The following is a 26,905-nucleotide window of genomic DNA, read 5'->3' as shown; positions in this document are numbered from 1 at the left end:
CCGAGTTGTCCGTCTGCGAAGCCGAGGTGTCGTACAAGTTTGTCGATAACGGTTCTGATCTCAGTTCATTCGAAAGACTTCTCTGAATTTTGGTTTAGAGGTAAATTCCCATGCTTCATGTTTTGGAGATTTTTTGCCTAATTATGTTTCAGAAATGAAAAGATTAGATTCGTTGCTTATCTTATCCCCTGCAATTTCTTCTTTCTCTTTATGAATGTGAGTCTATGCTGAAATTTTGCTTAGATGTTTTGGTCCTAGAGCCATATATTTAGAGTTCTTAATTCCATTTGTTCACTAGTTGTGATACATGCTTATATTTATTTCTGTTAAAGCATCAATAACTTTTAGGATCCTGATTGTGTTGCTATTTGAGTTACATTAGTGGTATTTTAAGCTTTAAAATGAATCGAACAATTAGAGCTCTTGATATTTAGGCTACTGTAATGGTAACTGATGAATGGGCCACACGAGTTTAAAACTCTCCGGCTCAATGACTGTTTTGTTCGCCTAATTGGTTTGGCCTAACTGTCAGTAAGGCTACAAACTAGCCCACGTTTCCGATACTAATTTATTTTGTTCCTTCCACAATAATTTCCGTGACACGTGGCTCTCACAAATGTTGCTATTGAAAATTGAATTTTGTAGTTTGCTTTAGGAGCGTTCCTTAAATTGATTTTCTTTAATTACTAATTTCGGGTGTGCATTTCATGTGACTCAAATCCAAATCCCAACAACGTTGAATAAAATATGTCGCGGATTGCGGTGCATTTCATGTAGTGCGATCCAAAGACATGTTTTGAACGACGTTCAATCTTCCTTAAAAATTGAATAAAAGCGGTTAAAAAGCTAAAATCGGCACATAGTTTCATAATTGATTAAAATCAGATAAATAAGCTGAATATAGCAGTTAGGAGACCGTGCTAGAACCACGGAACTCGGGAATGCCTAACACCTTCTCCCGGGTTAACAGAATTCCTTACCCGGATTTCTGGTTCGCGGACTGTATTACAGAGTCAACCTTTTCCTCGACTCGGGATTCGAACCGGTGACTTAGGACACCATAAATCTCCCAAGTGGCAACTCTGAATTTCTTAATATAAATCCCGTTTCGATTGTCTTTTAATTGGAAAAATTCCTTTATACTCCCTTACGTGGTGTAAGTGAAAAAAGGAGGTGTGACAATCACCTAGTGTTTTTTTGCATCCATTGGGATTTGAACCTAAGATCTTATGGTTCTCACTCATTTCATTGACCACTAGGCCACACCTTTGGATGCTAATGCTAGTAACATTTCTGAGACGTCCTAGTACGAACGGAGCCTCGAAGTAACTTGGGAATTGAAGGATAATCGGCACAATAAGAAAATTGGCGAAGCTCACACTTGCAAGTTTTATCATATTTTTGCTGTCAACACTGAAAACATAAGGGATTTGCAGTAATGCAAATTTAATATCAATGAACAAATAAAAGACAAGGGAAGTCTCAATCACCAGAATTCCTAATTCTTATAGAGATTTGACCATCAAATACCGATTGATTAATTTATTCCTGGAAATAGAAACTTTCCTATTGCAGAATTCTGAGCATAAAGAAAGATCAAATTCTTTGGTTTCTTATGCTTTTTTTTTTGTTAGTTCAAATGTACCAAGCTATCAATCAGTCAACAAACACAACCCTCCCTCTTGAGAAGAACCAAGTACGTACCCCAATATTGTTTCTAATCTTTCTTTTAGAGAAATGTGAAATTGCGGTAACTGAATCCAATGTGCATCAGGATGAAAAAAAGAAAGCAACAAAAGACTAATGGTGTGTTTGGTACGAAGTAAATATTTTCCGAAAAATATTTTCCAATTTTTTCATGTTTGGTTGGCTTAAATGTTTTGAAAAATATTTTCCTTTTGAACCCATTGGAGTAAAATGTTTTCCTTATCAACACAAGGAAAAACATTTTCCAAAACTCCTTCTCAACCTTCCCCTCTACGCACCCAACCCCCTCTCCAAAAGGCTCTTTTTTTTTTAAATTTCAGTTTTTTTTCCGTCACCACACACCCTGCTATCCCACCCCCTTCGTGCGTGCATTTTTTTTTTTTTTTAAATTTCAAATTTCTATTTTTTGTAATTTTTAAATTTTTGTTTTTTTTTCAGTACCCCACCCCCTCCTCCCCGGAAAAAATATTTTTTTAATATATTTTCAGTTTTACTTTTTTCATCTTTCGGATTATAGGTTCGAAATTTTACAAGTTCCAAAGTTATGAGTTTGGAGGTTTATGTGTTTGGATGTTTACGGGTTTAGAAATATTTATAAAATTTACGGGTTCGAAAGTTCGCAGTTTCGAAAGTTTAGCGGTTCGGAAGTTTATGAAATTTGTAGGTTCAGAAGGTTGTTGGTTCGAAAATTTATGGCTTCATATTTATTGTATCTAAATTAATTATGAATACTCTTGAAACGTTATTTTCCTTAATTTGTATATCAAATACCGGAAAATGAATAAGATTACTACTTGTTTTCCAAAAAAATATTTTCTTGAATAACATTTTCCGTTATACCAAACACATCCTAAATCTCCGGTTTAGTTCTAAAATACATCATAATGTCAAATGAGAATGGAAAAAAGTATAGGTTAGAGAAAAACAGAAGTGGGAAAAGTCAGACAAACAATGATTGAAATCAGAGATGGCCAACGAAAGGAACTAAATCAAAGTAAGTCCAAACTGTGAAATAGATCATATCTTTATATAAAAAGAACATAAAACACTCGTATACAATATAATGACCGGCGAAACATGGCACATCAAATACGACAAATGAATTCATATTCTACACCTAGCAGAAAGTATCCAGTATGCTCTTCCAAACTTTCTCCACGTCATGGCCCATGCAGCAAACTTCATAGACTGAGATAGCAATCTCAAAGCTTCAATTTGGGTACTTTTTAATAGAGTGAACGTAATTACTCAAGGAGTAGAGGGTTTGTATGATGGAGAAAGTGAAGGAAAAGTTAGTTTAGGCAGTTCGGGGATTTTAGGCTTTGGCATAGCTGGAACTTCTGGTTTAGGAAGTTCGGGGATTTTAGGCTTTGGAAGCTCTGGGAGTTTTGGCTTTGGCAGCTCTGGGATTTCTGGTTTTGGCAAAGCTGGAACTTCAGGCTTTCTTATAGTTGGAGGAACCTCCGTCTTTGGCACTGCTGGGATTTCTGGCTTTTTCAAGGGAGGAAACTCGGGTTTTGGCATTGCTGGAATTTCAGGCTTTGGCATAGCAGGAAGCTCGGGTTTTGGCACAGCTGGGATCTCATGCTTTGGCAAAGTTGGAGGCTTTGGGGCAGCTGGTATCTCGGGCTTAGGCATAGTAGGTACTTCAGGCTTTGGCAAAGTTGGTAACTCAGGTTTTTGGATGGTTGGTAGCTCAGGCTTTGGCACAGTTGGTACTTCAGGCTTTTGGATGGTTGGTAGCTCAGACTTTGGCACAGTTGGTACTTCAGGCTTTGGTAAAGTTGGTAACTCAGGCTTTGGGACAGTTGGTAGCTTGGCCTTTGGCACAATTGGTACTTCAGGCTTTGGCATAGTTGGTAACTCAGGCTTCGGGATGGATGGTAGCTCGGGCTTTGGCACAGTTGGTACTTCAGGTTTTGGCATAATAGGAATCTCAGGCTTTGGGACAGCTGGCATTTCAGGCTTTGGGACAGCTGGTATTTCAGGCTTTGGGATGGTTGGAAGCTCAGGTTTCGGCACAGTTGGGATCTCAGGCTTTGGTATGGCTGGAATCTCAGGTTTCGGCACAGTTGGGATCTCAGGCTTTGGCAAGGTTGGAACTTTTGGTAATTCTGGTTTAGGAATCTCAGGGAGGGGTGTCTCTAGTAGGCGCCGTGCAGTTGCACCAATTATGGGGCCATGCATGAAGCACAAGTTGAGAAATGCAAGTAGTAAGAGGGAGGATAGCTGGTAATGGTGAGCCATTTTTCTGCAGATCCTAGAAGCTTGAAGAAGAAAGTGTAGAGTTAATGAAACTGGGATGTGTTATTGGCTTTAAGTCTATTGCTATATATAGGTTTTAAAATGCATGCAGCAATTGCTTCATGATTTTGTTTGTTACGTAAGGACCTAATAAGTAGTTGAACTTCTCATCCACTTGGCTTAATCTCTGGTACCTCAAAAAGTCAATGTGGATTACCTAATAACATATTAAAAGTCAGAACCTGTCACAAATATATGGTATGCTGGCAACCTGATACCAATTCCCAGTTTAGCTGTACTTATTTCTCTAGAAAGAGAAAAGTCATTGTTTCACATTTACTGTAAATCTTCATTTTGGTATGTACCTAATGGCTCTATCACCTGAGGAAATTGACAGAAATTACAAATGTCAAACAAAAAGGTATTGCTTCTCAAGGGAGTAATGTTTTAACGGTTAATATGACCATTAGAGGATGCAAACATGATGAAATGGACGACCAGAAGTGGGGAAAATGGTAAACTTACCTCATTAGTCACATATTACCCGTTATTCTATTTTCTAAACTAGCTAATATTAGAATTGTAAGTACAAAGGTAGGCAAAAGAATGACACTCAAGCCTAACGGATTAAAACAGAGGGAAAAAGGAACTTGGTTTTACAGAGTACAAACTTACCACAATGGCGTAGACTTAGCATAATCCGATTATTCTTTTGGTTCAAAATTCAAATGATAGACTTTTGACAGTTTATACGATTTTCCAGGAAATGAAAATAGACAATAGCTGAAACAATAGCATATCAAATCCAGACTCGTGAATAGTTGCATTGCATATACTATAGCATTGGTTTCGATATTGAGCCAGGTAAAATAACAATGAGGCAGCAATACAGAAAGCAGACGGCAGAAGGTTCTTTTACAATTAGTAAACGGATCTCGCGCTTGACAGTTATATCACATTCAGCCTTTCATCAAAGAAACAATGAGATTGTTAATACAAGTAAATTCAGACAAAAACATAAACAGGGTATTAGAAGAGATTCAGCTACACAGTTCCCGATTTCTAATGGAGACAACATTATACACTCTAGAGTTCTTCTCATAACCATGAGTGTACTGCTCAAAGGTACAGTCTATATATATATAGTCGTTGTAGCTACCCTGATCGTCTGAGCTCTGCTTCAGCTTTTGTCTTTAATCCGTGGGAAAGGTTAGGAAGTTCACCGAAAGAGATTGATTGTTTACTAGAAATAGAAATATGTATATTGGTTTAGTGCTGGAGATATGAAAAAGGAAAAAAAAAAGATAATTCAAAAGGTCACAATTATTGAAGATTTGATTAAGTAAATGAAAATGTACCCTTCCTAACAATTTATGTTTTTAGATGAAATAGTCACAATTCAACATGAATTAGAGCAGATAGAGTCCTAGATTCAAAACAAACCACCACCTATTATTAAAAAAATTTCCATAATGTTGGGGAATAACTTGAATATTAGATGAGATAGTCGCACAATAAAGTGTTAAGAGATTTTTTTGTAATAAGGAATGTGTTAGAGAAATTTTAGCTAGTTTATATGTCCATAACTATCCATTGCTCCACAAGCACAATCTCCCTCTTGAGAGGAACCAGGTATCCCCATTGTCTTTTATGTTTCTTTTAGAGCATGCAAAATTGTGGTAACTGAATCCGTTGTGCATTAGGATGAATGAGACAGAAAGCAACAAATGCTTGAATATTCACTTTAGTTCTTGCATTTGAGATCACTGATTATTCTACCGGCGCTTAAATATGTTAAATCATCCTTTCCATCTCTTTGTGAAGGAAGAAAGTGGTAATAGGTTTTAAATAAACGAAGGGGAGTAGGGGGGAAAACGATTGAGCAAAATCAGATAGCCAACGGTAGGAACTAAATAAAAGTGACTCTAGAAAGTGACATAGATTATAGCTTTATAACACTGTATAAAAAGTTCATAAAACACTCATATAGTATATAATGACACGATAAACATGGTACATCCAATACAAATATTATAAAAGAATCATAATTTCTACTCCCTAGAGAAAGTATCCAATATGTTGTGCCAAACTATCTCCATGTCATGTCCACGCAGCAAACTTCATGGACCAAGATGGAAATCTCAAAACACAGTTGGGTACCTTCTAATAGAGTGAACAGTATTATAATTACTCAAGGAGTAGCGGGTTTGTGTGGTGGAGAAAGTGAAGGAAAAGATATCTCTTTTGGTTTAGGCAGTTCTGGGATTTCAGGCTTTGGCATAGCTGGGACTTCTAGCTTTGGAAGCTCTGGTAGTTTTGGCTTTGGTAGCTCCGGGATTTTTGTCTTTGGTAGTTCCGGGATTTCTGGCTTTGGCACAATTGGTACCTCGGGCTTTGGCAAAGCTGGAACTTCAGGCTTTTTCACAGCTGGAGGAACCTCGGTCTTTGGCACTGTTGGGATTTCTGGCTTTGGCACAATTGGTACCTCGGGCTTTGGCAAAGCTGGAACTTCAGGCTTTTTCATAGCTGGAGGAACCTCAGTCTTTGGCACTGTTGGGATTTCTGGCTTTTTTAGGGGAGGAAGCTCGGGTTTTGGCATTGCTGGGATCTCAGGCTTTGACACAGCAGGAAGCTCAGGTTTTGGGGCAACTGGTAACTTAGGCTTGGGCACAGCTGGGATCTCAGGCTTTGGTAACGTTGGTAACTCAGGCTTCGGGATAGATGGTAGCTCGGGCTTTGGCACAGTTGTTACTTCAGGTTTTGGGATAATAGGAATCTCTGGCTTTGGAACAGCTGGTATTTCAGGCTTTGGTATGGTTGGAAGCTCAGGCTTCGGCACAGTTGGGATCTCAAGCTTTGGCAAGGTTGGAACTTTAGGGAACTCTGGTTTAGGAATCTCGGGGAGGGGCATCTCTAGAAGACGACGTGCAGTTGCTCCAGTTATCGGGCCATGGATGAAGCACAAGTTGAGAAATGCAAGCAGTAAGAGGGAGGATAGCTGGTAATGGTGAGCCATTTTTCTGCAAATCCTAGAAGCTTAAAGAAGAATGCTTATAGAATCAATGAAACTCAGATATGTGTTATTGGCTTTAAGTCTATTGCTATATATAGGTTTTTAGTGCAAGCAAAACATTAGTGTAAAGATTTTGTTTGTTACGTAAGGACCTATGTAGTTGAACTTCCCATCCATTTGGCTTCATGTCTGGTACCTTAAAAAGTCAATTTATTGGATTACCTAATTAACATACTAATAGTCTGAACCTGTCACAAACATCTGGTATGCTGGCAACCTGATAACAATTCTCAGCTTAGCTGTTCTTATTTCTTTATAAAGAGAAAAGAACGGGTAATGAAAAATGGATCAATTATCCAATCCGACCCATTTTTAATACGGATAAAAACGGATTAGCCGGTGGATAATATGGTTAACCATATTATCCATGACTTCTTGCATATGATCACTTTTGAGAGAATTTTTAGTCTCCCTAACTTGAGGAACCCCCAATTTGAGGCTTTACAAATGTAAAAGTTAGACCTATTGAATATCAATTGGTTACCCATTGGTTATCCATTTTCTAAATGGATAATATGTTTCTTATCCGTATTTAACCCGTTTTTAAAAACTTCATTATCCAACCCATTTTCTAGTGGATAATATATATGGGTGGTTAACTGTTTTCTTTTAACCATTTTGCAACCCCTAATTACAAATGTCAAACAGAAAGGTATTGCTTCACATTTTCTATCGAGCTAAAGGGAGTAATAATGCTTTAACGGGGTTAATATGACCATTAGAGGATGCAACATGAATAGTTGCATTGCATATAGCATTGGCCTCGATCTGGAGCCAGGTAAAATAACAATGAGGCGGCTGTATAGAAAGTAGACAGCAATTATAATTGGTAAAAGGATCTCGTGCTTGACAGTTATATCACATGTAGCCTTTCAGCAAAGAAACAATGAGATTTTTTTACAAGTAAATTGACACAAATACATAAACAGGGTATTAGAAGAGATTCAGCTACAAAGTTCCCGATTTGTAATAGAGACAAGATTATCACTCTAGTGTTCTTCCCACAACCATGAGTGCACTGCTTAAAGATACAATCTATATAGTCGATGCAGCTACCCTGAAGTATGAGCTGCTGAGAAGGGAAAAAGATAGATTCAAAAGGTCATGATTACTGAAAATAGGATTAAATAAATGAAATTTTACCCTCTCGTACGGTTTGTGCTGAGGTGTCATTTGTGGTTTTAATGTTATGTTGTGGGATTTGACGCCTCGAGTAGGTCCGTGTTATATTTTGGGACTTGCTGGTATGATTTGACGGGGTCCTAAGGGGTGTGGGTATTTTTTGGATCATTGGTGGAGAAACTAGTTAAGTTAAGAAATTTGAAGTTTGACTGTCACGACCCAAACCAAAGGGCTACGACGGACACCCGATACCTTACTCAACCGGGTACCAACATAACATATCTTTCTTATCGTACTATCATGGGTAAATGTCCCAAAAGGGTCGTCATGAGATAAACAGAATAAAACATAAGTTAACGCTAGACATAAGAACTTATACATGTGAAATACGTGCAAATAAGACCAAAATGATCACTCATACACTGAACATGGGCCGACAAGGCCATACAATTTTCATATACATGACATCTGTCTACAAGCCTCTAAGAGTACATACACAACATAAAGGTCGGGACAGGGCCCCGCCATACCAATCAATACATATCCAAAGCATACTGACCAAATAGGCAACTCCGGAACAAGTGGAGTGTACTAATACTTCCGCTGAGCTGATAGCCTACTTGGAGGACTGTCAACCTATCAATCGGGACCTGCGGGCATGAAACGCAGTGTCCCCAGGCAAAAAGGATGTCAGTACAAATAAAGTACCGAGTATGTAAGGCAGGAAAGCATAAACAAGAACAGTAATATAAAGAGAGATAGAGGAGATACAATCTGTAACATCTGAGTGCCTCTGGGGGCTACTGATATGAAACACATAATACATATATATATACATAAACTTTAAAAAATATTTGACTCTGTGGGCGTCATCATCATCATATCGTACCCGGCCTCAAAGAGGACTCGGTAAAAATGTACCCGGCCGTCATAAGGCTTGGTAGAATCGTACCCGGCCACGTGGAGCTCGTTAAACCCAACTGATCAGTGGTTGCACAATAAGTGTCGTACCCGACCGACTATAGCGCGGATTGGTAGAGTAAAATATATACTATATATAATGCATGCTTGACTCATGGAATCACGTTCTAAACCTTTCGAAGTGACTTAAGGTCGTTGCACCTTTAGTTAACATTATGGACATCCATACCCTCAATATGAACCTCAGTAGGATTTAAGGTCATACACACTTGCTTAGAATAATTTTATAAGAAAAGAACAACATGGACAACTTTAGTTCCTAGGAGTAGATCCGTTATGAATTAGCGTATCGTTTATGTTCCTGTCGCTTTAGATCATGCCAAAAAAAAATAAGTAAGTGCCTTAACATACTTTATCACAATCTTTCCAATCACCAAGTTGAACTCGCCTCTTCGCACCTTAATCTACAACAATGATAATAATACTATAATCAAGTTATGATAGGTATAACTATCGCACAATGGACGACAAGCTTATTTTGTATAAAAACGGGCAGCATCTCCCCTATAATCCTTACTTCCTCCAAATTCAAGATAACTCCAACAACACAATAAAAACATATATACATTATTTTCCAACCTTATATTACACCATCAAATACTACAAAACAGCCCAATACACTCCAACCTTTTCATACACAAAACGACCACCGTACTAGTGTCAAACGACCCGGAAATGTTACGACAAACGACCAGCCCATCACCCTACATCTATATGGTGTTTCTCCACAACCTTCCTCCTCCAAAACTCCACAAAATAGTAGTAAAACATGCAGCCCAACAGCAACACAAAATAATCCACAAAACAATCCGCTACAAGTGAATAACTCGAACTCATGGCTTCCGATCACCATCCCGTGAGTTCTTACAAGTATAGAACGACATACCATGAACTTACAACAGAAAAAATGGATGAAAGAGAGCAGTAAACTTACCATATTTATTGGATAACTCAGCCCTTATCTTGGTTCTTCAAACTCTAGGTTTTACTCCCAATTAGAACTTGAAAGGAAGAGAAAATCAATTAGGGTTTGTAGGTAATTTTTGGGAAGAAGTTTGCAGGGGTTGAGGTCTGGTTATTTATGATATATAATGAAGTTTATATTTCAGGAGATAAGCCCTTAAATGGGTTATTTGGCTGACCCGAAATTGCCTCTTTTTGGATTCTCATTTAACCAAGTAGGTGACACACCTACTTGTCACCTAGCATCCTGCGCAGTCTCGCAAAATTGCATATATCTCTCTACTCCGATATTGTATTTATAAACAATTTAATACGTGAGAAAATAGACTCATAGAGATTCAATTTAATGGGTGGAACACCCTATAACTCTAAGTATATTGGGATAAAATCGCAGTTATATTTGACCTAAGTTTCAACACATTTATCAATGTAACTTGTGATGACCTTTTTCAACTTTTGTTCCACAACTCGCTTGACTTCAAATCATAACACACGTTTATCATACGACTAAAATAACTCATAAAATAATCTCCTTATAATTTTAAATACTGTATTCTCGCCGCAAAAGTACATGTTACAATATTCCCAACTTGTCGACTTTCGACGAAACCTATTTTCTTCAATTCATTTAGGTTCTAAGCCTTCAAACCCTCTTGGTACTTGGTATTCATGATCTTAAATATTTGTAACCTCCATTGTAACATGATTAACTTACTTTATGTACTTTCAAAGTTGATTTCATTTCTGAGCTTGCATCAATTGACTTACGAATACCCTCATGTACGAAAACATGGGGTGTAACATTGACCATGGTCAATATCGGGTCAAGACGACCTCTTTTCAGTATTTTGAGTGTGCAATAAGGCCCATAGCATGTTTTATGATTGAAATGCATATATGGTTTGTGTTCGGGAGGTTCCAGATGAATTTCGGGGTGGTTTAGGATCATTTCGGTGAAGTTTGGAATTGCTGGTTCTGGTACTAAACAATTGCAAACTTTTTGTTGCAATTGCGAACTACCTCATTTGCGAACTTCTGGTCGCAATTGCGAGCCCACAGTTTTGAACCTGTGGTCGCATTGCAGATTTTTTGTCGTAAATGCAATATCTGCAACTAGGTTAAGATTTGGAATTTCGGGATTTTAGCTCATTCTTTCATATTTTGAACCCTAGACTTAGTAAGAGGTGATTTTTTCAAATTTTCAAATTTCAAACTTACACTGAACACCTCTAAACAACTCGAAACCAGCTCAAATATTGCACACAAGTTTCAAATGACACAACGAACATATTCCAACTTCCGGAATAACAATCCGAGCCCAATAACTCCGAAGTCAACTCCTGGTCAAACCTTTGAACTTTCTTGACCTTCAAATTGCCAACTTTCGCGAAATAGTGCCAAAACCTTCTAGAAATATCTAAATACAAATCCGGGCGTCCAAAATCACCATCCATCCGGACCTAATGAAACCATAAAAACTCCGATCCGATGTTAATTTCACAAAAGTCAAACTCGATTAACCCTTTCAACTTAAAGCTTCAAAATTGAGAATCATTCTTCCAAATCAATCCCGAATCACTCGAAAACTAAAATCGATGATACACATAAGTCAACATACACCACATGAAGCTACTCATGACCTCAAACCATTGAACGGAATACAAATGTTCAACACAACCGGCTGGATCATTACAGACTAGTCATGTTTGCACGGCATCTCCTTCATCTGATTGTCAAAAGTTTGAACATTTCATTGGCCGGAATCAGTTAGTTAAAACAATTTGTCTGCAAAATCGTGTAATGCTCAATAGGCTACCATCCGAATCTAGCAAGTATCACAAATGCAAAATTTTGGTGGTCTTATGATCACTGCCTTGCCTTCTCATTTGACATTTTCTATACTTTATTAGTAATTACGGGTACTATGTGAAAGCAGAATACAAAAGATATGTAAGAGAAAAATCATAAATAATTTCATTCACTACTTATTTGGCAGTAGACCAGTACAGTGCATGACGAATTTTCCTCTGTATAAGTGTTTAATTCCCTATGAATATAGAGAAACAAAATAACGTAGTCATTTTGAAATTAGGAGGATGCAAGGAGCTGCCTGACATTCATAGGCGAAATATCAGGAGAGTTTCCGTCCAGCAGGCGTTTTGCTATGATGACATTAGCTGCATCAGTTGGATGGTATGGATCCCAGAACACAAACTTGCTTCTATTTGCACATATTTTAGATGAAGGACCACATGGAATTATTCCCCCAAATCTTCCACCACCAGAACAGCAAGCTGAATCTGCATTCTCAAATCCTACATATAACAATATCCACCATCAAATTATATTACCTGAATCTTGAAAATTATGACCTAATATCTTGATATCTCCGGAGAAATGGGGCTAGAGTTTGGGTAAAACTATTCTGTTGTCTAATTAAATCACTTCAGCCTAGTTGGGGTCACGTGCTGCACCAAACTAATAAATGAGCTAGTGTTCAAGTCATGCCCTATGCTAGAACATTACTTCAGTTTTAAGTGCATTCACTTGGTGCAAGCCGGGGATGCAGTCTCTTGCACAAATGCAGGGTTAGGCTACGTACAATAAACCCTTTTGGTTCTTTCCTTCCCCGGACCCCGCGTATAGCGGGAGCTTAGTGCATCGGGACTTGGTGCGAGTAGGTGTTTTACCTAGGGCAGGCCTGATTTCACGATCCACATATTATTGAAGACACGATAAAACATAGGGGTTTCTAATTAATCTTTGATAGTAGAACTCACCATAAGATGTGTAATTCTGAATGATGTCTTGGACGATTCCGTAGGCATCTGCATAGACAAACTTTGATCCAGTAAGTTTGGAACTTAGTTCACTCACAAGCCCTCTCAATTGGGTGTTGTATAATTGCGCAAGCACATTTGGGAAATTTACGCAGTTATCTCCAGCTGATAGATTTATTTCCCTTTGGTAGGGGATACACCCAATAGGCCCAACATTCACCACTATTACTTTCCTGGCACCCAAATTATAAAGTCTCTGCATATGGTTTTGAACAAGAATCATCATGTCAGCATTCTACTTTGTGTTATAGCACTTGTAGTAGTCAACATTAATAAATTCACAATTTACCGTTAGTTGAATTCTGTATTTGGATATCACTGCTCCCACAAATTTCATAGGAGGTACAGTTAGTTGCTCAGCTGTAGAGAGAACAGGCGTGAGATAATTGTTGATGAGGTCATTTGATCCCATAGTTACTGAGAAGAGTGAATTCTCAATCAACTTTATCGCCGCTGGCTCTCCTATTCTTGTGATTATGTCCTGTCTAGTATTTGCAAAATTGTCTAATTGAGCATCCATGTTGATCCTTCCACCCTACCAATATTTAGAAAAAAAAAAACCCATTTTAATCAATATCCAATCAAACACACAAAAATAAAAACAAATCTTGGAGCACTCCCATCTGATGTTACATAATCCTCCTTTTGACTTGACATACTCGTGCATAACAGACCTAACATGATTATATGACTACTCAATGCAGATTCTTCACAAAACAATTTTTTTTACATATTCTTGTATTGCGAGATAAGTTATACCAAGATTTTGATATAAAATAATACCTCCAATCAAATACAAATAAATTTAATCCCTTATACGGAAATAACCCACATAATCCCTTGAATCAAACGGCCATTCAATTAAACAATACATGCCTAACATTTCAAAACGCACGTTTTGCAAGTGTTAGATACAGAGGTATACAAAAGCATTGAGAATAATAAGGAAAAATTCGAAGCTAAACAACCAATAGAAAATCGGGGAAAATTAAGGACTTACAAAAATTTGGCCAGATTCATTAAGAATGCCTCCTCCTCCAGAAGCATAATTGACACCTTGCAGAATCACTGGTCCACATGTTGTTGGTGCTAAGTATGGAGGAGTCAAATTAAACCCCACTTCCTCACCTGCAAATCCATTCAAATAAAATCATCCAAAATAAGAAGAAGAAAATAATACTACTAAATAAAGGGAGAGATTTTGAGCAAGATTAAACTTGCCTAAAATGTCCACTATAGTTCTTCCATTTGTATATCTTCCCGTTGGGGCACCAAAATCAATACCATTTGGGTAGAAATTTGCTTTTGAAAGAGAAGTAATATAGTTATTGTTACCCACATCAACCAATGAATCTCCAAAGACAAAATTAGCAGGGACATTTTCTGCCAAACAGATGGTCAAGTTCTGAAGCAAAACTCCCAAAATGGCCAACCTATAATATGATGGATTTCCCATTTCAAGAATGTGGAGGCTTCTTTCAGTAGGAGAAAGCAAGTTCTGTTTAATGGACCAACAAGGCAAATCAAAGACACACACACACACCCACCAATAGAAAGAGGAAAAATTGCAGAGAATTAAAAGCAAATAAGCTTTTAGCTCACAATTTCAGTGGACATGACTATAGTCACTATATTACTTATGAACTTAGGATGGGCCAGCAAACAATTAAAAGAAGAGCAGCTTATAGCTCATATATTAAAACTAAACCTATGAAATTAGGATGGGCTAGAAATAAAGAATTAAATTAAGGGAAGCTTCAAGAGACATTTGGTCATAGTTGGGGACGAATTAACTGAAAAGGGACATTCTCCTCACAGCTAGGCTTAACTCAACAATATGATAAAAGTATAGAAAACGGAGCTTGAAATAGATATAACAAGCAGTGTGAAAGTTGGTGGAGAAGAACTCATTAAATGCCTAGCAGAATTAGCACTACCAATCAGAGAAATTTCTGATATGTTGGAGCCAATCTTGAGCCAGAATGCAATCCCCAAAAGAGAAACAGAACCAATAAATATTACTTCTACTAGTGGATTTCTGTCCAAGTTCGGAAATTCATAATTTTTGTTGGTGGTAAGAAAATAAATTATGCAACTGCCAACCTTCAGATTCTGAACCAATTGGATGGCACACTACGTGCAATTGAATGCAGTCACTTAATTTTACAGTATGGATAGTAATACTTTTGACTTACAAATTCCACCAAGTTGACACCAACTCATGTTTTTTATTCGTACAATTATTATTAACAGCAGAATCTTGAAAATCTTAAGAGAAAAATGTCTTCATTTTGTACAACTGCATTAAGTCAAGTGGATCGATACCGTTTAAGCAACTTGGTATGAATCTCTGAGGCATATGCTTAATGTTCATTTTAAATAGAGCTTCACATTATCACTTTCGCAAAATGGTGAAAGTATCTATTTGATCATCATTATACTTTTTGTTCACATTTATCTAACCCTAAATTTAAGAGTTAATAGTTAAGACCCAAAAACTCCTTAAACTATTATGTTTTTATCAGTTTTCTATTTAAATTATTCGGTGACTCCAAAACCCCCTAAACCATATTACCCTTCATATTTTAACCCCCTAATTACTTACATGGCATAACATGTATAGTAACTCGCTTGGAAGCGTGTGTCAGCTGAAAAAAACCTTCAAAATGGTCCACCTACAGAATATAATGGAGAAAATTTTACATAAGAACATCTGAGCTCCCTATTTTTCAATTTTATAGCCCATATTTCAATTTACAACCAACTAGCCCAAAAATAATAGGCTAAGATTCAACATTCAACTCCAATAGGTACTAAAAATTACTATTTAATTTTTAAAAAAGATTGCTCATGCTTTTAAGTTAATTTTCGAATCAGTAACTGTGACTCAAATATTAGTTCAACAAACCAAATCCATTTGGATGGTGAAAATTAAATTTTTAACAAGCTTAAACATGTGGGTTTAAATTTCGAATTTGATTTTGTGAGAAATTTGGAGTGGGTGTTATCTAGACTTATTAGAAATAGTATAAGGAGGTTGTATATAAAATTTGAAGTCATTTAATGGACATTTGGATTGATTTTGAACAAGAATTGCAACTGAAAATCGTGGAAGAAGTTCGTTTACAGACCCTTGTATAAAGGTGTATAAGATGTGTTTATACACTCATATACACTATTATACAAGATTATACATAATTATACAAAAAACTGATTTCATCTTGTTCCTTGCGTCTTTTCTAAAATTCAACTCAAATCTTGCTCAAATCTACTCCAAATCACTTCAAATTTAAATTTTGAACTCCTTTTGATATTTTCAATCAATTGGAACAACGCTGAATCCAAACAACTAACAAACTCAAAAAATCCTATTTTCGAAAGCAAAGCTTTAAATGGCCTTCAATGGTGGACTTCTGTCACGACCCAAATCGAAGGGCCGCGACGGGCACCCGGTGCCTTATTAAACCGAGTACCAACTTAACATATCTTTCCTATTATACTATCTTGAGTAAATGAGCCAGAAACCCGTCATGCGATAACAAGAATAAAACATAAAGGAATACTAGACATATGACAACCCAATATGATGTAGAAACTCATACATGTGATATACGGGCCTATAAGGCCGACATGCCCATTTGTAAACTCAACACATAGGCCAATAAGGCCATACAAGTATCCATAAACCTGACTTCTGTCTACAAGCCTCTAAGAGTACATAAAATCATAAAGGTCAAGGCATGACCTCGCCATATCAATCAATACATATCCAAATCATACTGACCAAATAGGCAACTCCGGAGCAAGTGGAGTGCACAAACACCTCCGCTGAGCTGATAGCCTACTAGGAGGAATGTCAACCTATCAATTGGGACCTGCGGGCATGAAACGCAACGTCCCCAGGCAAAAGGTACGTCAGTACAAATAAAGTACCGAGTATGTAAGGCAGGAAAACATAAACAAGAACAATAATATAAAGAGAGATAGAAGAGATACGACCTGTAACATCTGCGTGCCTCTGGGGGATACTGACAATGAAATGCATAACACATATATATACATAAACTTTTAAAAATATATGCCTCTGTAGGCATCATCATCATCATATCGTACCCGGCCTCGAAGAGGACTCGGTAAAAACGTACCTGACCATCATAAGGCTCGGTAGAATCGTACCCGGCCACGTGGAGCTCGGTAAATCCAACTGATCAGTGGTTGCACAATAGGTGTCGTACCCGTCCTACTATAGCGCGTTCCGGTAGAGTAAAATAGATACTATATATTATGCATGCTAGGCTCATTGAATCACGTTCCAAACCTTTTGAAGTGACTTAAGGTCGTTGCACCTTCGATTAACATTATGGACATCATACCATCAATATGAGCTTCTATAGGATTCAAGGATCATACATACTTTCTTAAAATAACTTTATAAGGAAAGAACAACATGGGCAACCTTAGTTTCTAGGAATAGATCCGTTATGAAATAGCATATTCATTTCACTTTAGATCATGCCAAAAGAAAGAGGGAAGTGCCTTAACATACCTTAACCATGGCGAGTACTTAATACCTCCCAAGCTACTCTTCAAACAACTCAACTCAATCTACCATTGCATCCGGAGATTCAAAATCTGTGTTGAATAAAGGCTAAGTCTGCAACTTAAACTTGTAGGTCGTTTATATAAATTCGGCCACCATCTCCCCTACAACAAGAGCCTCCTCCAATATCATATCCCAACAACAATTACCAGATAAATCCAGCAATACATAATTATTAATAATAAGATACCATAAAACAACAACAAGTCATAACTATTTTACGACGAACGACAAGCTCCAATTGGAAATCGTATACCCTATATCATCCCTTATAGACTTTTTAATTTAACTTAATAGTATCATTAACATGATAATGAAGTCATTCATCAATAATTCCAGCCTTATACCATATATCTATAACAAAAAAAATGATCCACAACTCCAATTATTCTTAATTAGCAACTTTATACACTAGTTCATCCATTTAACTTAACCAATGCCAAGATAACCTTAAGCGCATGTAAGAACACAATATAATACCTCCTACAGTGGATTCAAGTCAAAATCCATATTATATTTAGATTACAACAGCCCAACACACCCCAATCAATTCATACCAAAAACGACGACTATAATAGTGTCCAACACCCCGAAAATATTACAAAGAATGACTAATCCATCATTTCGCCATTAAGTGGTGTTTCTCCACACCATTTATCCCCCGAAAACTTCATTAAATATCAGAAAAATATACAGCCCAAAAGCTACACGAAACAGCCCACAAAACAGTCCATTACAAATCAAATAACTCGAACTCACGGCTTTCGATCACCGTACCGTGAGTTCTAACTATTATGAAATGAATTAATCAACCTTACTTGATATTTAAGAGCTTAAAACCAGAAATTAAGAATTTTCTTAACTATTAAATACCTTTCAAAACTCAAACTACAAAGAAAAGAGATGCAATATAGCAATACTTACGCAGTGGGGATCGTTCTAGTGTTGTTGCTTCTTGATTTCGTGCCCGGGATGATGGTATTGTTTGAAACCCTTGTAGAGAGCTTAAGGGTGATGTTATGGGTCTTATTTGTTCGTACTCTCTGGAAATATGCAGAAAGAGACGAGATAAAGGAGATAATCTCCATTTTGTTGAAAAGTCAAAAGGTACTATTTGGCACCCTATAATTGGCTCGTCTTCCAACACTTATAACTTTTATCCGGGTGTCGTATGAGTAAACGGTTAAGAGCATTGGAAACTACATTCCAAGGCCTTCAATTTGGTATATAATATGTACCAAAAAGACCTCATATAGCACACGAAATGTATTACTCAAAAAGCTTCATTACAAGGCAAATCATAAAGTCGGTTTTTTCGCAACTTAAATTCGATTTTTCTCAAACTTTATACTTCATATACAAACATCATATATAGTCATATCATGCCTTTAAACACATTTAAATTATGATTAACAAGTCTCATATTCATCTTAACTTGCTTAACACTTCGACAAACCTTTCTTATCCTTGTAGAAGGATTTCATCCTTTTGAGCTTACATCAATTAACTCACGACGTACTTTCAGGTACAAAAACATGGGTTGTAACATTATTCCCCCCTTTGAAATATTCGTCCTCGAATGTTGTCTGATCCGCTTCTCATTCTCATACCATATGACTCTTAAGAATAATTTAATATTGTCCTTTGTCATCTAGGTAATTGTTCTCTGAATAAATTTAAAAACTAGGGCATTCCCCCCTTTAGGCCTATTCTCACCTCGCGAATTATGGCCGGAGTTCTTCCAATCTCTCAACTTCGACTACCTTCTATGATGTATCCTATATGACTGTCCATCTTTTTGCCAATCTCCTGGCTTTACTTTGTGAATACATATATAGAACTATGACATGATGTCCCTCTGGGCATATATAGGTATATTTAAGCTCTTTGCTTGGTACTTTTTTGAATGTACGACTACTGCTATATTTTGTTTTATAGCCTTGATATTATTACTGAGGTGTGCTACACAACTCTAGGTTACTTCCTCATTGCTTGTCCCATAACCTGTCGGCGCAACCCTGCCATATTAGGAACATATAATCGACCTTGATATCTGAGTACTCCATCTCACCCTACCACATTAGGAACATATAATCGACCTCGATATCTAAGGACTCCATCTTATGCAATCTCAAATAGTGTCTTCTCCTTTTGAGGGGTTGTATCTCTTTAATGATCTAGCACATGATCTTCATACTGACATTCCTTCACTTCAGTTACTAAAGAGGAGGTTTCCATGTCCTAAGTAGTAACTCTGGTACCACCTGTATCTAGTAATCGAATTCCAAGATTAGCTAGCCGATGAATCTCACAAGCTATCTCACCTTTCTATGTCTGTAAATATGATAGGCCAAACATAGATCTACGATTGAGGGCGTTGACTACTACATTCGCGTTCCCTGGATGATATAAGATATAAACATCATAGTCTTTCACTAACTCCAACCATCGCCTCGAATGTAATATATTATCACTAAGGCTCGCGTCTCATCGGGGAACATCTGAAGTGATTTTCTTAATGCACCTAGGGACGATACTATACTTCAATAACTGCATTTTCATAACATCCCAACTATTCATCTTATGGGGAACATTCTAATACCGTGCCATCCATGAAATCCCTTTTCTTTAAATCATTACTCAATCGAAGGCCCAAACGTCATTCTCTTAACTATCACAATTACACCCTTATTCTACTACTAGGGCAGTATTCCATCTCTTCTAATTGCTCTTATTCTTAGACTCCTCTGAGTTCATTCAGAGTGTACCGAGCTTTCTATAGCTCATGGAAAGCATTAACTATCTTGTTTTGACGGGTTTAATCCTGAGACCTTGCCTATTATTGTCACTTTCTCACTCATATTTACCATACTTACCTTTAAATCTCGCACCGTATCTTCTATCGATTTCATAACCTTCCTTCTACATTTTTGGAATTCACATCCATACCTTAAATCTCACTATAGTACTTGCAACCCTGATGTATACACAATCTAGTTGGAGCTTCATATTAACGTCTTATGAGACTGATACTCTTCTAATTTCTTTATCGTAGAGCTTTTATAGAATATCATTGTTGTACTAACTCTCTTATACCTCTGCTATTAAAAGTGCTCCTTCTATGGTTTGAGTCACGATTTCTATAATCATCTGGGTCGAACAATCGGACTCGTGATGTAACTTTCGAGTTTCCTCTTCCTTATCAGCCTTTAATTAAGCTTAGGCTATCTTCCAATTTTTAGCTTAATGTATTAGCTATTATATTAGCCTTTCATGGACTCTATGTAGCATCCATGATATAATCTTCTAACAATTCAAGTCTTTGCTGGTGACGTGGACTTAATTCTTTCTTTTACTTATACTAGAGTCTCCTATAGTTGTATAAATGTCATGGATATAAATCTGAAATCTTAAGTGCGTTCACAACTTAACCAACTCTGGGTCATTGATTGAATAATTCATTTCGTGCCTTCTCAACTTTATTTAAATGTAAGCAATCACTTTTCATGGCTGTTACGTCACTTGTTACATGAATAATTGGCCTATCTTATTGCCCACGAATACTTGAATTTGCTGTAACTCATATAATCTCAAATAGCACTTTTGACTTCCCGTTCATTATTCACGATAGGTGACACTTTCGTATTGAGTGCATACAATGTTGTAGTGGGACTGTTGTTACTTGACCATATCTTCTTTATGTCATTATGCTTAAGTTGAAGCCTTCTTCCTTATTTCCTCAGCTAGTATTTCTTTGTAGTACTTAAGAAGACCTTCTAGATCTTGTAAAGTTACGATCTTGTTATAATGTATACCCGAAGGAATTTTCGATGTTCTTACTCACCTACAAACACCCTTAGTTACATACCTTCGTGCCCTTGTGCTCGTAGGGTTACTTCTAAACTCAGATTTTGATTGTCTCCTTAGTGACACTCTCCATTATTTCCGTAACACTTATACGGTACCTTTAGTAACCCAACTCCTATATGAATATTTCTCAAGGTTACGACATCATATCTGCGAGACTGAATTTACTAGATTAGGATTCACTACATTTATCTTGCATGATCTGTTGATTTGCTTATACCCTCTTGTCTAGCCATAACTAGGCTCTTCCTGAATCAACTACAAACTACTCGTTGATCCAATCTCATATCTATATTCCATGTAATCTCTCTTTGGTTAATTACTTTGTCTTAAGTCACCTCTCGTGCTGGCTCCTTATGCATCAAGTGTTCATTTGATTATCAACATCATCGTGCAACCCTTACTGCTTCTCTCCGGCATCATGTTTGCATAATGTTATGGAGTCATATTATATCTATAGGATCTGAATAGATTCTATCTCATCCCTTTCACACTTTTACCTCATTCCTCATTTACTATTCCATAGTTACCTCTTCATCTTGCCATTTTTTCACATCTTTACTAACATCTTACTCACCTTGCGGTAACCCCTATATACCGGGGATAATCAAATTTATTACGCACAAGGGTGACACTTAGGGTAACTGGAACACTTAGAGGTCGTTTGGTAGAGTGCATAACACAAAATAATGCTTGCATTAGTTTTGTGTATTAGTAATACCTTGCTTGGTACACTTTTTCATCCTATGTATAACTAATACAAGCATTAGTTATACATCCTATTTAGTATTATCCTGTGTATAGCTAATGCATAGCAAAACCATGGTATTAGTAATACCAAGGCTATCAATGCATGCATTAGTATGTCTAAAGACCAAATTGTCCTTAAAGTCTCTTAAAACTAAAGAATATAGAGGACATTTTTGTAAACAACTAATTTTTTAAAAAATTATGCAATGCATTTTAGTTTTTAATACATCACACCAAACAATGTATAAAAAATAATCTCTGTATAACTAATGCTTGCATTACTAACATATGCATTACTAATCCCTGCATTACTAATACACCGTATTCAGCATTATTCTTATACACTCTACCAAACGACCCCTTAGTCCCTTAAGCTTAACTCTGCTCCACGTGCTTGCTTTAGGGAAGCATCTTCCTAAATGAATCTTAAAGGTTATTCTTTTGTTGTCCATTCTATAGTTGTCAGAATGTTATCTCTGAAATTCCCATGATACCAGCTATTATAAAATCCTTCAGTCCCTAATTCACATTCAGTTTATCTTGTTCACCAGTCCATACTGATTTCTACTACTCTGGGGTCTAACCTTTCCTCCTGGTAATCACGTTGAAGTCACCAACTTATTTCTCGAAATAAAGATATGACTTTATGGCTTATACTCTTTTATTGCCTCAAGACCTGTCACCTCTTGTATTTGCCTTCACTTGACTATGGACTCTGTCATCGTGTCATATGTTGATTTATCGTTATCATCCATTTATCACATCTTACTCATGATGCTTCATTTACTCTCTTCTTATTCTCCGGATAATATCTTTATCTATCTCTTTATTCTGAAAACTCTCACAAAATATTCTTTCCCTTAGCTCCCCTTTCTTCATCTCACTGGCTCATCAGAATGCCTAACATTCTCTTTTTTTTTTCTTACTCGGGGCTGGAGTCATACTAAGGTAAATATTTGTCATATCTTCTAAATTTTTTGAATAATCTAGTATTCATATCTGATTGTACTATTCTAAAGTTCACCATCTAGGTGTCTCACAAGGAGATATATTACCATATTTGCACTATCCTTCGGATACATTAGTTAATGATAACAATCCATCCATAATTTTGGATTACTCTAACCCGAATTGAATCTTGATATCACCTTATTCTTTTAAACTATATTTGTTAGCTCCCATAGGGCACAACTGAGATGTGTGTGGTCAATTGTATATATCACCATTAATATTGAAGGTAACACCAATACTTACATTTCTCTGCCTGAATTGTAAATACTGATAATCTTCATTAACTAGGTACCTCGTACCCTTCGTCATCTTGCTTGTTTTACTTGCTGAAACTTGTGTCTACTTTTCGATTCACTTATTCATTTTTACCATACGAGTAGATAGATATTCTTGTCTTAGGGTTCCTTATCAAGAAGCTTACACATCTTAGTACACATATGATCTGCTGAAGACCTCATATTTAGTCATCATAAGCATGATGCAAAATAGAGTTCCTCTTACACAACTCTTTCGCATCAAAATTCAATCTCTTACCAATTATCTTACTGGATGTAGGTATCACTGTATTATGAATTAAAAAAAATTTAGAAGTTTGATTTCTTACAACTGAGCTCTATCACATGATCTAGAACAAGAAGAAAGAGTGACAATCCTAAATGCCATGTAGCCTCCTGCTGATAAGTGTGGTGCACAACACACCCATAAACAAGACTCTACTAGACACGACTTGTAGACTCCCTAGGACAGAACTGCTCTGATTCCACTTTTGTCACGACCCAAACCGAAGGGCCGCGACGGGCACCCGGTGCCTTATTCAACTGAGTACCAACATAACATATCTTTCTTATTATACTATCTTGAGTAAATGAGCCAGAAACCCGTCATGAGATAATAAGAATAAAACATAAAGGAATACTAGACATAGGACAACCCAATATGATGTAGAAACTCATACATGTGAAATACGGGCCTATAAGGCCGACATGACCATTTGTAAACTCAACACATAGGCCAATAAGGACATATAAGTATCCATAACCTGATCTCTGTCTACAGGCCTCTAAGAGTACATAAAATCATAAAGGTCAGGACAGGGCCCCGCCATATCAATCAATACATATCCAAAGCATACTGACCAAATAGGCAACTCCGGAGCAAGTGGAGTGCACAAACACCTCCGCTGAGATGATAACCTACTAGGAGGAATGTCAACCTACCAATTGGGACCTGGATGCATGAAACGCAGCGTCCCCAGGAAAAAGGGATGTCGGTACAATAAAGTACCGAGTATGTAAGGCAAGAAAGCATAAACAAGAACAATAATATAAAGAGAGATAGAAAAGATACGACCTGTAACATCTGCGTGCCTCTGGGGGCTACTGACATGAAATGCATAACACATATATATACATAAACTTCTAAAAACATACGCCTTTGTAGGCATCATCATCATCATCATATCGTACCCGACCTCAAAGAGGACTCGGTGAAAACGTACTCGGCCATCATAAGGCTCGGTAGAATAGTACCCGGTCACGTGGAACTCGGTAAATCCAACTGATCAGTGGTTGCACAATAGGTGTCATACCCATCCTACTATAGCACGACTCGATAGAGTAAAATAAATACTATATATAATGCATGCTAGACTCATTGAATCACGTTCTAAACCTTTTGGAGTGACTTAAGGTCGTTGCACCTTCGATTAACATTATGGAAATCATACCATCAATATGAGCTTCTATAGGATTCAAGGATCATACATACTTTATTAAAATAACTTTATAAGGAAAGAACAACATGGACAACCTTAGTTTCTAGGAGTAGATCCGTTATGAAATAGCGTATTCATTTCACTTTAGATCATGCCAAAAGAAAGAGGGAAGTGCCTTAACATACCTTAACCATGGTGAGTCCTTAATACCTCCCAAACTACTCTTCAAACAACTCAACTCAATCTACCATTGCATAAGGAGATTCAAAATATGTGTTGAATAAAGGCTAAGTCTGCAACTTAAACTTGTCGCTCGTTTATATAAATTCGGGCAGCATCTCCCCTGCAACAAGAGCCTCTAATATCATATCCCAACAACAATTTCCAAATAAATACAACAATACATAATTATCAATAACAAGACACCATGAAATAACAACAAGTCATAACTATTTTACGATGAGCGACAAGCTCCAATTGGAATTCGTATACCCTATATCATCCCTTATAGACTTTTTAATTTAACTTAATAGTATCGTTAACATGATAATGAAGTCATTCATCAATAATTCCAGCCTTATACCATATATCCATAACAAAGAAAGTGATCCACAACTCCAATTATTCGTAATTAGCAACTTTATACACTAGTTCATGTCTAGTTCATCCATTTAACTTAACCAATGCCAAGATAACCTTAAGCGCCTGTAGGAACACAATATAATTACCTCCTATGGTGGATTCAAGTCGAAATCCATGTTATATTTAGATTACAACAGCCCAACACACCCCAATCAATTTATACCAAAAACGACGACTATAGTAGTGTCCAACACCCCGAAAATACAAAGAATGACTAATCCATCATTTCGCCATTAAGTAGTGTTTCTCCACACCATTTATCCTCCAAAAACTCCATTAAATGGCAGCAAAATATACAGCCCAAAAGCTACACGAAACAGCCCACAAAACAGTCCATTACAAATCAAATAACTCGAACTCACGGCTTCCGATCACCGTCCAGTGAATTCTAACTATTATGAAATGAATTAATCAACCTTACTTGATATTTAAGAGCTTAAAACCAGAAATTAAGAATTTTATAAACTATTAAATACCTTTCAAAACTCAAACTACAAAGAAAAAGAGAGACAATATAGCAATACTTACGCTGTGAGGATCGTTCTAGTGTTGTTGCTTCTTGATTTCGTGCCCGGGATGATGGTATCGTTTGAAGCCCTTGTAGAGAGCTTAAGGGTGATGTTAGGGGTCTTATTTGGTCGTGCTCTCTGAAAATATGCAGAAAGAGACGAGATAAAGAAGATAATCTCCATTTTGTTGAAAAGTCAAAAGGTACTACTTGGCACCCTATAATTGGCTCGTCTTCCAACGTTTATACTTTTTATCCAGGTGTCGTATGAGTAAACGGTTAAGAGCGTTGGAAACTAAATTCCAAGACCTTCAATTTGGTATATAATATGTACCAAAAAGACCTCATATAGCACAAAAAATTTATTACTCAAAAAGCTTCATTACAATACAAATCCTTAGTCGGTTTTTCCGCAACTTAAATTCGATTTTTCTCAAACTTTATACTTCATATACAAACATCATATATAGTCATATCATGTCTTTAAACTCATTTAAATCATGATTAACAAGTCTCATATTCATCTTAACTTGCTTAACACTTCGGCAAACCTTTCTTATCCTTGTAAAAGGATTTCATCCTTTTTGAGCTTACATCAATTGACTCACGACGTAATTTTAGGTACAAAAACATGGGTTGTAACAATTCTACTCTTCATTTTTCTTACATTGCAACTAGGTGATACAGTGTAAGAAACACCAATGACGGACAACCCTTTGAAGCATATGTAGAAGATGTGAGAAGAAGAGTGAGTGAAAACAATGGTTGTGAGAACACATATTTAACTTCATAGCTTTAAAAGCAATGGTTGTAAGAACACAAGTTTTAAATTTGCTAGTGCTTTCAAAATATGTGCAATATAGGCTAGGTTGGGTAAAACTTA

General features: G+C 36.8%; 3 protein-coding genes across 3 annotated transcripts; all 3 read right to left on the bottom strand.

Annotated features, from left to right (window-relative positions):
• Positions 1-2,715: 2,715 nt before the first annotated feature.
• LOC104210398 (protein PELPK1) lies at positions 2,716-4,007 on the bottom strand. The gene has a single exon (XM_070159976.1). The coding sequence runs from the start codon at positions 3,952-3,954 to the stop codon at positions 2,956-2,958; it is 999 nt and encodes a 332-aa protein (XP_070016077.1). The 5' UTR covers positions 3,955-4,007; the 3' UTR covers positions 2,716-2,955.
• A 2,135-nt stretch (positions 4,008-6,142) lies between these two features.
• LOC138872989 (protein PELPK1-like) lies at positions 6,143-6,967 on the bottom strand. The gene has a single exon (XM_070151413.1). The coding sequence runs from the start codon at positions 6,965-6,967 to the stop codon at positions 6,143-6,145; it is 825 nt and encodes a 274-aa protein (XP_070007514.1).
• Positions 6,968-12,039: 5,072 nt separating this feature from the next.
• On the bottom strand, positions 12,040-14,916 carry LOC104210399 (GDSL esterase/lipase At4g16230-like). The gene is made up of 5 exons (XM_009759296.2): positions 14,152-14,916; positions 13,931-14,058; positions 13,220-13,465; positions 12,871-13,126; positions 12,040-12,405 (listed from the first exon to the last, which is right to left on the bottom strand). Exons 1-5 carry the CDS (start codon positions 14,384-14,386, stop codon positions 12,179-12,181), a joined length of 1,092 nt encoding a protein of 363 aa, XP_009757598.1. The 5' UTR covers positions 14,387-14,916; the 3' UTR covers positions 12,040-12,178.
• Positions 14,917-26,905: the final 11,989 nt, after the last annotated feature.

Source organism: Nicotiana sylvestris, chromosome 1 (assembly GCF_000393655.2).
Source record: "Nicotiana sylvestris chromosome 1, ASM39365v2, whole genome shotgun sequence".
Lineage (NCBI taxonomy): Eukaryota > Viridiplantae > Streptophyta > Magnoliopsida > Solanales > Solanaceae > Nicotiana > Nicotiana sylvestris.
The sequence above is the reverse complement of the archived record's forward strand: the minus strand, read 5'-3'. Positions and strand labels throughout refer to the sequence as shown.

Bases quoted from the DNA above. Each gene is read 5' to 3' on its own strand.
- LOC104210398 (XM_070159976.1), bottom strand. From the start codon at position 3,954: ATGGCTCACCATTACCAGCTATCCTCCCTCTTACTACTTGCATTTCTC.
- LOC138872989 (XM_070151413.1), bottom strand. From the start codon at position 6,967: ATGGCTCACCATTACCAGCTATCCTCCCTCTTACTGCTTGCATTTCTC.
- LOC104210399 (XM_009759296.2), bottom strand. From the start codon at position 14,386: ATGGGAAATCCATCATATTATAGGTTGGCCATTTTGGGAGTTTTGCTT. The intron at 13,466-13,930 runs GTAAGTCCTTAA...AAATATTGGTAG, and splicing joins ATGAATCTGGCCAAATTTTT to GGTGGAAGGATCAACATGGA. The intron at 13,127-13,219 runs GTAAATTGTGAA...AACCATATGCAG, and splicing joins AATACAGAATTCAACTAACG to AGACTTTATAATTTGGGTGC.